The following is a 13,530-nucleotide window of genomic DNA, read 5'->3' on the forward strand; positions in this document are numbered from 1 at the left end:
CTTACATATATCGTCACAAATAATCTAATGAAATGCGGTGGATCCCTGCAGTTCCACATGTAGCGTTGACCACTGTAAGAAGCGTTTCAAACGCTGAATGCGTTTTAGCCATTAACGGCGCCGGGCTGGGGTTATCGAAGCGGGGGTGCATTTCCAGCCGCTCACCGATGTTTTCTCAAAGGTGTTTCTATACTGTTGGGAGGGATGGTGCCGTAAAGTACCGCAATGTTGTAGAAAACACCCTTGCTGACACCCCCTCTGGGTATATTCAGGATCCCGCTAATTACCCACCGCAAATGGTTACATACAACAAGGTTACACCTGAAGCGCAGGCCACACTTGACGAAATGGAACGTGAAAGGGAGTTGATGAATCGTGAGGAGTTAATGTACAAAGGTTGCACAACAAAAGCGATACAGGAGGCCAAGGCAATTATTTTCAAAGGTGATGCTGCCCAGAAAGAAATTGAATTAGCGTGTGTCACATTACAGAAATCTCTAGAAGAATTGGTTGAACTGCTTGGGAACACTGTAAACAAGGGATGCTCGGATGGGGTCGTTTTCCTCGTTCCTGTCAGAAAAAGCGAAGAAGGGGAAAGGTCAAGTGAAGAACACGTTGTAAATATCGATGATTGCAACCACGTACGTTACGTTATAGCGTTGGGGAAACGGAGATTGGGTGACTTTGACGGTAGTGAACGTATGTGCATGGACATACTTTCTATCGATCATGGGAGCTGCGATGCGTTGGAGTGTCTCCTGGAAATTTACACCGGGACTGCTCAACCAGTGAAGATTCGTGGTTTGCTTGACCAGCTGGTAAGGTGGAAGACCGAAAAAAATACAGAAGAGCAGTCTATGGAGGGTAACGCTGCGAAGATTACTACGAAGTTAAAAAATAACCAACTGGAGTTGGTGGAAGTTGCGTTAGTTCTTCTCTCCGACATCATTGTTGAGGCTGCTTCGCTGTATTATCTTGAACACAAAGAGGGGTCGACATCAAGATATTTCTACGAAGCTATACTCCCAATTTCCCGTGCATTAGGGCGTCAGTATACGTCATTACTTTTGGGGTCACTGTTCAGATGCTTGGACGAGCAGCACCTTGCCTCCCTACTGAGGGGCACCACACTCCACGAATCTGAGTACACTATGGGTTTAGTTATTAGTTTCCTCAAAATGTTAATGGCATGCAAACTGTTCCGAGAAGTAGATGACCCGTTGAGGTTTGAGTTTCAAATTTTGTCGAAGCTGCATGCAGCCCTTCGCCTGAGCGGACGAAAACACGAAAGTTATAAGATATGTGAGCGGTTGATACACTTATATCGAGCCAACTCACTGAAATATCGTTTTTCTATCGGAAACAATGCGAGCGAAGACAACGTTGATCTTCTCGATGACTTAGAATCGGAATACAAAACTGCCCTTTTCCAGTACGTTGAAGATCGCGCACTAGACTCGCTCGTTGTCGGGAAACGTCTTTGCATTCAAGCGATTGAAGAATATCCCGCAGAATCAGCACCATGGGAAACGCTTGCGCTCATCATACACAAGGAGCAACCCGTAAGTGGCCTAGATGATGCTATAGTGGCCGCAAGGAAAGCCTTTTCTTTAGATCCTCTGAATCTGCGGATCATTTTGACACTAGCCAATTTTTACAGAGCCCAGGGACGCCACACTCTCTGTCAAGCCATGATTGATCACTACAAGCTTTTAAAATATTTCATTGAAATCAATGCCAGCGAGGAAGACATCAAGGCCACCTTAGATGATATTGAAAAACTCGAGACTGATTATCCTATTGAACGAGAACCAAATCATGTTGTCACACAGTTCGCTGACATGAAGGAGCACATGGAACGTATGGAAATGTCACACACGTACTCTATGCCCATTGACAAGGAGCCACGCGTTTTCGGTGCGCAGCCTGTGACAGTGCCTATCTTGGACCCATCTATTAATGTCGACCAGCCTGAGCGGCCGAGAGACATGTGAGGTGTTTGGGGTGCACAAAGTTATTTCTTGCTTAGCGTATTAATTTGTCGGATGTGAGCGCCGGTAAGATCTATTTTTTTTTTATTTTTTTTTTTTGGAACTGATCAGTGCTTCGCAGCTGCGCTTGCCAGAATGACCAATCTCGACTCATTTAATCTGAACGACCACACGCTTAGTAATACATATAGAGAACACCAAGGAACATGGTTTACTAATAAAGCGGGTCCAATTAATCCCAGTGTTGGTATTGACAACATGTGGAAGTGATAATTACACTTGACTATTCCAAAGGTGAAAAAATCCAACAACGAATTTTCACCGGATGGTTGTGCTTTCACCTTCCAAGCAGACCCGTTCGCGTATTCTATTGGTGATGAACATTGCTTTAACTGGTCGTGATACGTCAGTTGATCTGTAGCATTGTCTGCATTTTTTTTTTAGCTGTCGTATATCGGAACTTAGTTTCAGCATCGCAAGGGATTGGCTTTCACTTGTCCGGAAATTTTCTTCAATAGATAATGCCGGGGAAGGGCAGGTCGTAACGCCTCCGTCGCCCTTTATGGTGCGATTTTTCAGGGGATTGCATACGACATTTTTGCATTCGATTCCACAGAGCCCATTTGCGATATCCTTCTGGGACAAACTGTTTTGCTGTCCGCGTGTTAACTCTGAGTTACTGTCGGTGGTAGAGAAGGGATTAACCGAAGATGTTGGGTGGTTAAGCAGGTTAGAATAGCAGTGCAAAGTGAAGGTTCAGGGAGCTACCAAGTCTGGCGCCGGGTTATTACAGTTACTGTTTGTTTTTCTTCACGGATCAGTAGTTTTTCGCTGAATATGTAAGATGTATTGAGGTTACGATATGGCGACTGGAAATGACTTTTTTGCAATCAGCTATGCATACTTATTCTGTGCACCAACTTGTGTGCGCGTGTCAGTCAAAATATCGGTCCAGTCGCCGTGTGATTTACACAAAGCGAATGACCATGTGTTTGCTCGCAGCCTCGTAGGCTGTAAGTTACGAAGTCGCCGCTGTCGAATATTAATGTGTTTTATTGAAATGTGTGAGCTGACTGCTTGCTTAGTCCACTGCACAGTGACTAAGTGAGAGAGCTTAAATGAAACAAAGTAAACACATTTTTGAGCCCATCGGAAATTGCACTGGAGGTTGATGCGCACAATCCTATAGGAGCGATATGATTCCCTGCACTTGTTAACTATTATGTGGGTCAAAGCTATCATTATACCGAGGTGTGGTGCATCGCGACTTGTCGTTGGTTTTCTTTAAATGGCACATGTCCTCCATATATACAAAAAGAGCTCTCCTATTTGCATCGCATGGCTTTCAGATGCTTGCGTTGGTTCCATCTGTCCGTGAGAGTACTGAAACATCGTCATGGCACCTTTTTATCGAAATTTTTCAGGTATTGGGGTGTCTGAATGAATCGTACGATGACGTTGGGAGTGTTTTCCGGCGCACAAAAGGGTTCTTAATCTGCCATCGCTATTGGTGGATGGGGTTGTCTACAGGATATTTCTTTTTTCTTGTTCTGAAACCTCTTAATATTATTTTTATCGTGACTCTGTTGGACTGATTACTAGCGTCCCCAGTCGGGGAGCAGTAGTCTTTTGGACCCCGCTGGCGCACCACTAGGACTTCCGTTTGACTGTAGCTTTCACCATTCAGGGTAACTCCCTGTTTGCAGTTGCTCTGCCTCCTTCAGACCACGCAGGGGGTCCATCCCTTTAACGATTTGCTTCAGTTTGATTGCAGATTTTATCTCGTAGTGTTTGCTTGATAGTAGCACATCCTCATTGGCTTTGTTCGAGAGGGTGGAAGTGTCTACTTCAATAATTAACTCAATTTTGGTAAGGTATTATTGTTCCCTGTAATTATTTACACACGAACAAACTTTAGTGGCACTAGGTGACACTTGCTTACTGCCAAAGGTACCCAATGGAATTAGACAGGGTTGTTTGGATTTCAACCGGCGTAAGAAGGGGCGAACTGCTCGCCGTCGGTATGGTTGTTGATCGAAAATTTGCTCAGTTTTTACCTGATGTGAATTTAAACGCCTAGAAGGAAGGCGGTAGTAATTTCAAAACATACCAAAGATGTGGTCATGCGTGGTTGGTGTATGGTGGTGTATTAACTGATACTACAACTTATTGGGCACCACGCTGACCCATGTGCAGGACCCAATTTGATGTCTTGAAGGGAAGTGTGTGGTGTACCTTCTATTGAAGAAGGTGTCCGGTTTTAAATACCCTTCAAGTGTTTGAGGTAGTGAATAAGGTTTCGCGTGTACTGGAAGCACGCCGTGTTATGGCTGTGGTCTTCTGACAGCGCAGTTTCGTAGTGCATTGGTGTTTAGATTTGTCTGGCAGCATAGGAGAGGCGGTTTATTGTCCCTGCTCGATTTTTTTTTCCTTAGCGGCAACAACGAAATATGCCATGCAGTTAGGTACCCGACACTCGGTACTAAGTTCACAGCTTGAGAAGGTGAAAAGAGAGCGAAAATGATGGGTGTCCAACGCGTCAACAAGACGGACTCGAAACTTGAAAAGCTATCTGTAATGAGATGAGACGTCGAGAAACATCTCTTGATTATTGTTTACCACTACGTGCTGCATCAACTTGTATAATGGAGGGGCCCAGTATCATTGGGCTATGCTCCAGCAATTATCCGCTCACATGTGCATAAATGTCCCCCGTTCTTCTTCAGCGTTCGCCTTTATTTTGATCCTGCTTATAGGTATCATGGACCCCTCTCAAGAGGGAGCAGAATACCTTACTGCCGTATTCGCAAAACTGGGAGTTCCCTGCAGAGTTGCGAACACAGTAGAGAAGGGGAAACACATTTTAGCAACGGCCGATATGCCGGCACAGTATAGCGTCTTTGAGGAAGCTCCAGTTGTTTCTTGGCCCTCACAGGGGTATCTTACCCTTGGTGTTCCTTTCTGTCTGTTCTGTCTTCGCCAGAGAAACAACGCTGATATTGCGGATGAAGGTGAACATAACTGGAACAGTTGTGCTGGATGTGGCTCCTTATTTTGTTCCGAGAGCTGCCTCGCCTCTGCGGAAATGCCTCACAGGGTCCTATGCGGTGTGCTACAGGAACTTCGGAAGCGTGAATGCACTGATGGTTGTTGTAGGCCTATCACAAAGGAGTCCTTAGCCAACTGTGTGGCGTGGGTTGTGGGCCGTATCGCAGGGGCAATAAAACAGCGACAATTTAGTGGAAAGCTACTTGAAGAAAATCACAGGGAAAACGCCAATAGTATATCTAGGCAACTCTTTCATGTTGTGACCGCGCCTTTCAATCGCTTTCTTGACGCCCCAAAAAATGCTGAGTTCGCTGACGTGGACGCCAACTCTTGGTACGAAGAGATCAACAAGTTGTTGCGGGAGCCTTGTCGCGCGGTCCTTCTACAGTCCGCCGCTGCACCACCATCCATTGGAGCAGATTGGGCACTCGAGATCGTTGACGGGTTGTTGCGTCATGACACGCTCGAGAGGTTCCTTGGAATATTAACACTAAATTCGCAAGGGTTGAATGGCTTTGTTGCCGTGCCCGGTGCAGCTGGGGATATGGATTCTCCTTCCTTACCCATTACATGGGTGCTGAAGGGTGGAGGCATATATTCCTTGCAATCTGCATTTAATCACTCCTGCGTACCCAATGTCGCGGTGTTGGCAGAGGGTGGTACGCATGATATAACACTGCGTACGCTTCGCGCAATCAAGAATGGAGAGGAACTGACCATCACGTATATACCCGTAGAGAACACTACGCGTGCTGAGCGGCAAATGAAATTGGAAGGATATTTCTTCACATGCCGGTGTCCTCTTTGTGAAGAGGAAAAGTGATTCGAACTCTGCTGGTTCAGCGACGCGGTGTTGCAGTGCCATCGCTTGCAACCCTTCTGTGCGGTTAAGCGACTATAAAGCAAGATCTGTATGTCCTCTGTGTTCTTTGAGCCGGCCCTACTTGGTATCAGAGGTGCCCAGACACGGCACAGATACTTTGAGGTTAGTAACTCGATCGACCTTGATCATTCTCCTTTTCCTAGCTTCTGGAAATAGGTCGTCCCTTCTATTATGGATGTGGCCGATCAGTCAGCCACACACAGTAAATGTTTTACAGGAAGATCTTCGTGTGTTTCATTCTGTGTCCAGGCTCCAAGTTTAAATTCACACCGAATCTGGCATCGTTTACATAAACAACTCGCTTTGATCGTCCTTTGCGTCTGAGAGGTTTGACAAATACCTATTTGCTGCATTTTCGCAAGAATTGCTGCCGTCGCGAAGATGAAGTGCAGTATGCCACCGCCAGACAAGTAGCAGAAACTCTCTATGTAAGGGTTTGGGGAAGTTAGGGATCGGGTACCCCAATGGTGAATTTACTGTCGTATGACGCACGAAAAGTATTTCCCTTGCTGTTTCTGATTCGACCACTTTTCTGCTCGGGTTCACACCGTGGCCGTCGGTTCCCTCGGTAGTGCATTCGTCACAGGCATGTGTGGGTGCCTTTAAGACAGGCCGTTGCCCCCTCTATTCCATTTGCGATGAACGTGTCTCTCCGGTACCTCTAATCAAATTTAACGGTGTTCTAAACTGATCTACATGGCCGGTGTACCGGTGGTTGCTCAACCGCTGATTGAAATATTTTTGCGCGTTTATGAACAACAGCAGCGAGGATCCAAAGCGCGCTGGAGACACATTTGTGCAGGAAGGGCTGGGCGCCGGAACCTGCTATATGAGGCTTTATGAAACGTGTGGACAACTTTCTGGCTACTGGGCACGGAATTAAGGCAGTTGACAGCTGTGTGGTCCGGGACAATATACAAATCACCGAGTGCACTACTCGTGTAATGTGCATTGCATGTCTGGGTTCGAGCATTGGCTCTGATTGTAGAGGATTCGCTTCGCAAAGCGGCAGCTGGTTATCCATTTAAATCTTTTTATCATTAATCGTACCACGGTGGCTCCTATACGTCGCTACCTTCCTTGGTTACTGGGGTTTGCATGTGTGGTATTTGTTTTTCCTCGCTTAACTATTTCTTACTTTTTTTGTTTGAAATTCCTCTGAAGGGTAATTGTGGTATTTTGCGCGCTCTCATTTTTCACTTTTCTCGTACTTTTCGCATGGACGTTTCCCAATTTCATAACGACAGCCACTTTCTCGCTTGCTTCCTTACAACCCTAACAACTATGGGAATGTTTGCTTAAGAATGATCCGACTGCACCGCAACTTGGAGGGACCGTTCCAGTGTCGTTGCTTCCGCCGTAGTGCTACAACTCACCGCGTTGGCACCGGAGGAAATGTAGAGGGAGTCGTGGCTTCTTCTTACTCGTCCCACGCCAGAGACATAACTGCCTCTCCCACAGTTCCGACGCTCTGTGGAGATCGAGGTCATGATGGAAACGAACCTGAAGAGCCACGGGGCGGGAAAAGGCAGAGGCAGCCTGAGCACGGAGCGGCAGCCGCGTCGTCTGCCACGTACAAAACAACGCGTAAACGAACTGCGGAGATCAAGGTAAGGAAGCGCGCTCCTTGGGGCATGCAGCAACTACGTGATTCGTGGAGCGTGGACGCCATGACAAAGGGAGACAGAGAAAATATGAGCGAGCGTATTCACAGGGAATATCGTTACCACCCGGAGGAGTTCCGCCGGAACCACATTAAGGTGGCAGCGCTGCTCACAATCCCCGCGCTTTTAATTGGTGCGTTTAGTGGCTATTTCTATCAGACGGGGCGGCCCCTGTGGGAGGCTGATCCACAATACCTGTTGAATATGATAAGGCAGATGGATGCTTCACCGCGCAGCACGCTTCATCCCTACAAACTTGAGGAAACAGAGGTGCTCCCCGCGCACGTGAAGGCATACAGGGAAAAGAATTGGGAAAAACGTCTTTTATTGGAGGGCTATCCCCTTGCCACCGAACGGTGAAGCGGTTGGAGACGGAGACTGGAGAAACGGAGTGGACGCCCGTAGCCCGCGGGAGGTCGTTTTCAGCCTTTTTTACCGCCACACTGGCGCTTCCGTATGCATATCGTTGGCATGTCCGTTGTACCTGTTACGCCTCAACGTTGCTTGAGCGTTGCTGCGAAACTGGATGTAATGGAACGTGTGTCTTAATAACATCATTGATGACATTTCCTTTCTCTCACCTCCATTCTCTTCGCTGGAATGCATGTTTAGCCACCGGAGCACTTTTGTCAAAGTAGTCTTTGTACATACGTAATTTGGCAACAAAAATGGCCACTGTCACGGAGGCACCTTTAAAGTCACCGCAGGATAGATTGGTGGAGCGCGTGTGCTCATCGGAGGAAGACGACTCTGGCCGTTACGTCATTGCAAAAGATGACATCAGTCCCGGTGAAATTGTATTGCTAGCAGCACCTTATGCGGTAGCCCTCAACCCCAACGAGGCTGTGAGCGCAATGTATGTGGCGGCCAACGTGGAGGAGTGGGAAGATGCCTCCATGGGAGAACTGGCAGGACGCCGGGTCGGCCAGAGGGTCAAGAAGAGCGGCAACATCCCAACGGATGGTGGTGAATACGTGGCGTTGAGCCCGTGCGTAACATTCTGCTCCTGCTGTCTGCGACGCATTCCAACAGGTACGCCTTTCCTCAATTGCGAAACAATCGAGGTCCTTTCCCACTTAATTGCTGTGGAGCACGTTGAGAGTGAAAATGCAAAGTGGGAAAAAGAACGAGAGTCTCACCAACGAACTGGCTCTGATGCCGGCGATGCAGCCGATCTCGGAGATAGGATGCACATCAAGAAGGAAAAGAAATTGCAGAAGTCTGCCAGGTCTGCTAAAATGCGGTCGAAGGGATATTTATCGCTGAAGCAGAGGTTGCTAGAGGCCGCCACTGCCCAACGTGAGTCCGCCATGTACGAAGCTCAGAAATTTGGTGGTGCGCTGGGCGACAGCAGTAGGAATATATCGTGGCCGGAGCGAGTTGTGGAAAAGCACGTTCTTGAAGAAGACCTGCTGGTGCGAGGTGCGTGTGGCTGTGCTGGTTGCGGCGTAGCTATTTACTGCTCAAAGTCCTGTTGGCAGAGTTTTAATGAATTACACCGCGCTACGGGTGCGTGCCGCGTTTTGCGCGACGTTTATTCACCGCTGATGAGGATATTCTTGTCACGTATTACAAAGGGAAACAAGGGAGGGTCCGCCGAAATTTTTTGTATTGACTCATGGAGCCCAAAGCACTGGCTTCGACGAACAACCGATGCGAAAGCATGGGAGATGCTGCAGCTGCTTCTTGCAGCCCTTCTGGTGGGAAGGTGCGCGAAGGAAGGGTATGCAAACAATATGAGGGAGGAAGAGAAAGAGAGACAACACCCAGCGGAGAATGTGGACGACTATTATAGTGAAGAAGAGGACAGAGTTTGGGGAACCATGGGCGATGAGGAGTCTGCATCACCAAGAGACTGTGACCACATCCAGGTCTCGAACACTCCAAACACGGGGACGAAGGTAGAGGAGGACGGAGGTAGGGATGTGTCAATTACCGTGAACTCTGCAATTCCCCGTGAAGCGGAGGTAATCCGCTTGGTACGTTCACGGATGGGCACAGCGGTTGAAGTTTTGGACTCTGGGGTGAATGAATGCGGAAAATGCCCCCGTAGTATGGGAAGGATCCCAATGTCGCTTTGCGTGTCCATTAAGGACCATATCGTGCTAGGTATACGTGCAGACGGTTCCGAAACACATGCAATTCAGTGTCCACAATGGCCTGAAGCTGCCGCTCTGGTTACAAACCTTTCCGTGTTAAGGAAAGAGTCTCGGTCAGTGTTCCGCAGGTACTACCGCCGGTTTTGCCTGTCTGTGCTCCCTTGGCTGAACTGCAGTGAGGGGACCGACGAGCCACTCAGTGTTTCTTCCAGCTTCTTTGACCGCTTGTGCGGTGCCGTGCAGTGTAACAACTTTGGTTTGTTTGACCCCAAGGAAGACTGTATCGGTGTTTCCGTCATCCCAGAGGCCTCGTACTTCAACCACAGTTGTTTGCCAAACTTATGTCGTGTCATGTGTGACGGTGGCATTGCTGCGTTCTATGCGTTGCGCGAAATCCGCAAAGGTGAGCCCCTCACTATTTGTTATGTGGATGTGCAGGAAGTATCAACAGCAGAACGCCGGCGTACGCTTCTTACTTCCTATCGGTTTTTCTGCCAGTGTAAACGCTGCAATGGGAGTAGCGTGGTTGACGACAAGACGGATGCTGACGCGGCCAAGCTGAGGTTGTGTGGTGCGTGTGCTGCGCGTGGTTACCTACGACCACTCCCACCTACTGACGCTGCTATCCTTTGTCGTTGGACAATGGACAGCATAGCAACCGGAGAGTGTACCGTTTGTCACAATCGAGCACCGTGGGGGGGGACTTCCTAACAAGTGAGACATTCACACTTTTCACGTTCCCTCCTTAAGAGCTTTCGCCACGGCCGTGCTTCGGCGTCTTCGTGCTTTTTTTTCTTTTTTTTTGTTCAGTGTTTCAGTTACCTCTGGGTCTTGATGCCTGCGTAAGTAACGGTAATAAATGCGTTTAATTAGAATTAAGTTTCCAGAGTGGATGGTATTCCACTGATTCCACGCGCGAGCCAGCGCCGCTCCAAGGTTTTTTTTTTTGAGCTCCAAAGTATACCACTTGCATTCTGCTACACATTCATAAATGTGCGCTGTCGTTTTCGGTTACACACTTGGCGGGGGTTTAGGGGCAAGGTTAGTGGTCGCAAAAGATCATGAAAACGGTAATCAGGGACCCGTGCATTCAAAACGGCTGCCGTCGATTCGTTCTTATGCAGCATGGGTTATGGGCAGGAGCGTGGGACTTCAACGCCATTGCAGCAGAGTTGTATTGTCAGACTGGTTCACAGGATGGCAGGAGCCGAAGGGGGGGCGGTGGAACAGTCAACCAATTGGGAAACATCATGCCCTCCGACGTGGTTCGCACAAAGAGCAGCTGCGGAGGTTCTCTCTTCGCCCGGGGTAACCTCACCTGCTTTTCCTCTGGTGCCAATGCCCTTATAGGATCGCTTCGTAGCACCTCTGTTTGCGCCCATAAGCTATTGCAGGAATTCCTGCCCGTCTTCACAGAGTGGCTGGATACTGTTGAGAATAACAGTGCGGAAAAGCTATCCTTTTCTTGCGTTGGCCACTCCTTCGGTGGTATCATTCTACGGGAGGCTTTGTACCTTCTGCTTGTTTCTGATGATGCCGGTGAGTACAGTGAAGGCCTCTTTGATTCTGTTAAAACCGTACGTGACCGCTTGGCGACGGCAGGTGTCGTCCTGCAGCACTTTGTTACTATTGCAACACCGCACTGTGGCGCGGCCGAATGTTTGCCGACTCTTGTGTATCGTGCCGCCTGGGGCATCGCCAAGCTGTTCGCGCCATCCATAAGTGAAATTTTACTGAATGATGAAGAGGCGTTGCTGTCGGAAAGGCTTCTCGACAAAGGGCATATTGAAGCGCTGCGAATGTTTCACAAACGGATTCTGTTTGCTAACACACAAAAGGATGTGCTTGTGGGCTTCGCGACATCTTCTTTGATGTTTGACGGTGTAGCAGAGGACAAAGTCCGAATTATTGGACGCCCCCAAAGCGATCTACCCTGCGCCCCGGAATTTGAAAATGATGAAGCAGCGTATTCGAGGGTGATTCATTTAAAAAGGTTACGTGTAAACGGTGACCTTTCAGATCAAGGGGCTGATCAGGTTGGAGTCGGCAGTGGCGAAGAAAAAGCGAGGAGTCAGCGCCATCAGCAAACGTTGCGAAGTCAGGGCACAGGTTCTTCGAAGGTGCATCGCAGCCCACGTGAAATTGCCGCCGTACTGCGTAGTGAGCTCGACTGGGACCTTATTGCCCTTCGATACAACAACCCATTGCCCGTAGCCCATATTGCTTGTATAGGTTGGTGCCAGCAACTGGAACCTACGCCCGAACTTGTGCAGCGCATCGCTGCCGAAATACTGAATGCGTAACGTATACGTTAGGGCATTGGGTACTACTTTATGAACTATTTTGCATCGTATTTCTTGCACTCTCGTTTGGATGTTTTTCTGGTGGGCTGTAGAGCCCCGTCTTACACCGCCGCTGCCCCCCCCCCTCTTCTTCTGAAAATGCGGCTTCTCGCACGCTGTTACTTTACCTCCTTGTTCCTCTTCCAACTGAATTTTTTTTTTGCGTGTGGGAGGAAGGGTGGCTGTTTCTTGCGAGGCCCGCCGAGTGAATGCTTGGTGCTGTTCCTCCTATAGTAGTACTTCCGTCGAATCCAGCATACGAACTCCGTCCCGTCCCCGTTGTTTCCAGGAGCGTTGGCCTTTATGGTCCCCCACAGAATGAGACACACGGTAGTGATAGAGGACCAGGTGCAGGACGATCCAACGTGTGGCGCGGGGACAATGTTTCAGTTCCGCCCTCAAATTCTACTAGTAGAACCAACGAAGTTGCTTTGCATGAGGGACAAGAAAAAAGAACATCAGAAAGTGGCCCTCTAGAAGCGTTTCCAAATAATCACAGTCACTGCTTAGACAGGGTAACGGATAAGGAAGTGGACGTACTCCTTGACGTCCTAAGTGCACGCTACCAGAAGTACGTGGGGTTGAAGCAACGGAGTACTGAACGGTACCTGGCGCGTGTCGAGTCGCATGTGGACCGGTTTTTAAGGGAAAAATATAGAAGTGGTACTTCGCTATTTGCTGGCGGTGTGGCATCCTTCATAAAGAGTAAGCTTCCGAGTCCTTTTCACTCGCCGAAGCCAACGTTCAACAGCGAAAATGGAAAAGATACCCACCGGGAGTTCCCCACTGGTAGTGCCACTGATATTCATGCGAGTTCCGTCTCACGTTCCCTGCCTGCACTGGAACAGTGCTCGTATACGCCGCAGTGCATTCCCTTTAACTATTTGGATGTACGTCCGGAGAATATGGAGGCAATTGCTGCGAACCTTGCCGTGCTGCAACACTGCCTAGCTGAACGTGTCAGTCAAGGAAGTTCAGGACGAAAAGAACTTTTGGAGCCAATCATCCGCGATGTGTGGGAAAAAGAGCTGGACCCACTTCTCCGTGAAGCCACAGAACTGCTTCGGGTGGCACAATGCAACGTATGGCCCCCGTTGGAATACTTTCTATCCCGTAACGTCGGAAGGGTCAGTGGTGAGCGACGGCTAAGGTACGATTGTGTTGTGAGAGGATTGCGGGGAGACTTGCATTATCTGGAGACCATCCGCAAGATGGAACACCTGGTGATCGATGGCCAGTCTAACGGAGCGGGCGAGGAGTCACTGGATTACGTTCCTGTGGGAGGTCTGGCGCTGTCGCGCCTGTACAGACTTGAGAATGAGCACCGAACAGTCTTGGAGTTTTGGCGGTCGCGATGAACAGTTACTGAAGCGGTGCTCGACCGGGCATTTTTTCTCCTTCCCATTCCTCGTCTGTTGCTTTGAAGCATCGTGTGCCGCATTTAATGCTTGGTTTGCAACACTTGCTGTTGAAACGGGGACTCACGGCGCGATGGTGGCACCG

General features: G+C 48.8%; 9 protein-coding genes across 9 annotated transcripts; 7 read left to right on the forward strand and 2 right to left on the reverse strand.

Moving 5' to 3' along the window:
• Positions 1-32: 32 nt before the first annotated feature.
• On the forward strand, positions 33-1,994 carry TbgDal_VIII2200 (hypothetical protein, conserved; the record flags this gene model as incomplete). The annotated part of the gene is made up of 1 exon (XM_011777247.1): positions 33-1,994. One exon carries the CDS (start codon positions 33-35, stop codon positions 1,992-1,994), a length of 1,962 nt encoding a protein of 653 aa, XP_011775549.1.
• An 891-nt stretch (positions 1,995-2,885) lies between these two features.
• TbgDal_VIII2210 (hypothetical protein, unlikely) lies at positions 2,886-3,233 on the reverse strand (the record flags this gene model as incomplete). Its single annotated transcript, XM_011777248.1, has 1 exon — positions 2,886-3,233. One exon carries the CDS (start codon positions 3,231-3,233, stop codon positions 2,886-2,888), a length of 348 nt encoding a protein of 115 aa, XP_011775550.1.
• A 53-nt stretch (positions 3,234-3,286) lies between these two features.
• TbgDal_VIII2220 (hypothetical protein, unlikely) lies at positions 3,287-3,586 on the forward strand (the record flags this gene model as incomplete). Its single annotated transcript, XM_011777249.1, has 1 exon — positions 3,287-3,586. One exon carries the CDS (start codon positions 3,287-3,289, stop codon positions 3,584-3,586), a length of 300 nt encoding a protein of 99 aa, XP_011775551.1.
• Positions 3,587-4,662: 1,076 nt separating this feature from the next.
• Positions 4,663-5,862, forward strand: TbgDal_VIII2230 (hypothetical protein, conserved; the record flags this gene model as incomplete). The annotated part of the gene is made up of 1 exon (XM_011777250.1): positions 4,663-5,862. One exon carries the CDS (start codon positions 4,663-4,665, stop codon positions 5,860-5,862), a length of 1,200 nt encoding a protein of 399 aa, XP_011775552.1.
• A 742-nt stretch (positions 5,863-6,604) lies between these two features.
• TbgDal_VIII2240 (hypothetical protein, unlikely) lies at positions 6,605-6,946 on the reverse strand (the record flags this gene model as incomplete). The annotated part of the gene is made up of 1 exon (XM_011777251.1): positions 6,605-6,946. One exon carries the CDS (start codon positions 6,944-6,946, stop codon positions 6,605-6,607), a length of 342 nt encoding a protein of 113 aa, XP_011775553.1.
• A 280-nt stretch (positions 6,947-7,226) lies between these two features.
• On the forward strand, positions 7,227-7,946 carry TbgDal_VIII2250 (hypothetical protein, conserved; the record flags this gene model as incomplete). The annotated part of the gene is made up of 1 exon (XM_011777252.1): positions 7,227-7,946. One exon carries the CDS (start codon positions 7,227-7,229, stop codon positions 7,944-7,946), a length of 720 nt encoding a protein of 239 aa, XP_011775554.1.
• Positions 7,947-8,254: 308 nt separating this feature from the next.
• Positions 8,255-10,396, forward strand: TbgDal_VIII2260 (hypothetical protein, conserved; the record flags this gene model as incomplete). The annotated part of the gene is made up of 1 exon (XM_011777253.1): positions 8,255-10,396. One exon carries the CDS (start codon positions 8,255-8,257, stop codon positions 10,394-10,396), a length of 2,142 nt encoding a protein of 713 aa, XP_011775555.1.
• Positions 10,397-10,746: 350 nt separating this feature from the next.
• TbgDal_VIII2270 (hypothetical protein, conserved) lies at positions 10,747-11,988 on the forward strand (the record flags this gene model as incomplete). The annotated part of the gene is made up of 1 exon (XM_011777254.1): positions 10,747-11,988. The coding sequence occupies one exon, from the start codon at positions 10,747-10,749 to the stop codon at positions 11,986-11,988; it is 1,242 nt and encodes a 413-aa protein (XP_011775556.1).
• Positions 11,989-12,236: 248 nt separating this feature from the next.
• Positions 12,237-13,385, forward strand: TbgDal_VIII2280 (hypothetical protein, conserved; the record flags this gene model as incomplete). Its single annotated transcript, XM_011777255.1, has 1 exon — positions 12,237-13,385. One exon carries the CDS (start codon positions 12,237-12,239, stop codon positions 13,383-13,385), a length of 1,149 nt encoding a protein of 382 aa, XP_011775557.1.
• Between the last annotated feature and the right edge of the window lie 145 nt (positions 13,386-13,530).

Source organism: Trypanosoma brucei, chromosome 8 (genome assembly GCF_000210295.1).
Source record: "Trypanosoma brucei gambiense DAL972 chromosome 8, complete sequence".
In the NCBI taxonomy this organism is placed as follows: domain Eukaryota; phylum Euglenozoa; class Kinetoplastea; order Trypanosomatida; family Trypanosomatidae; genus Trypanosoma; species Trypanosoma brucei.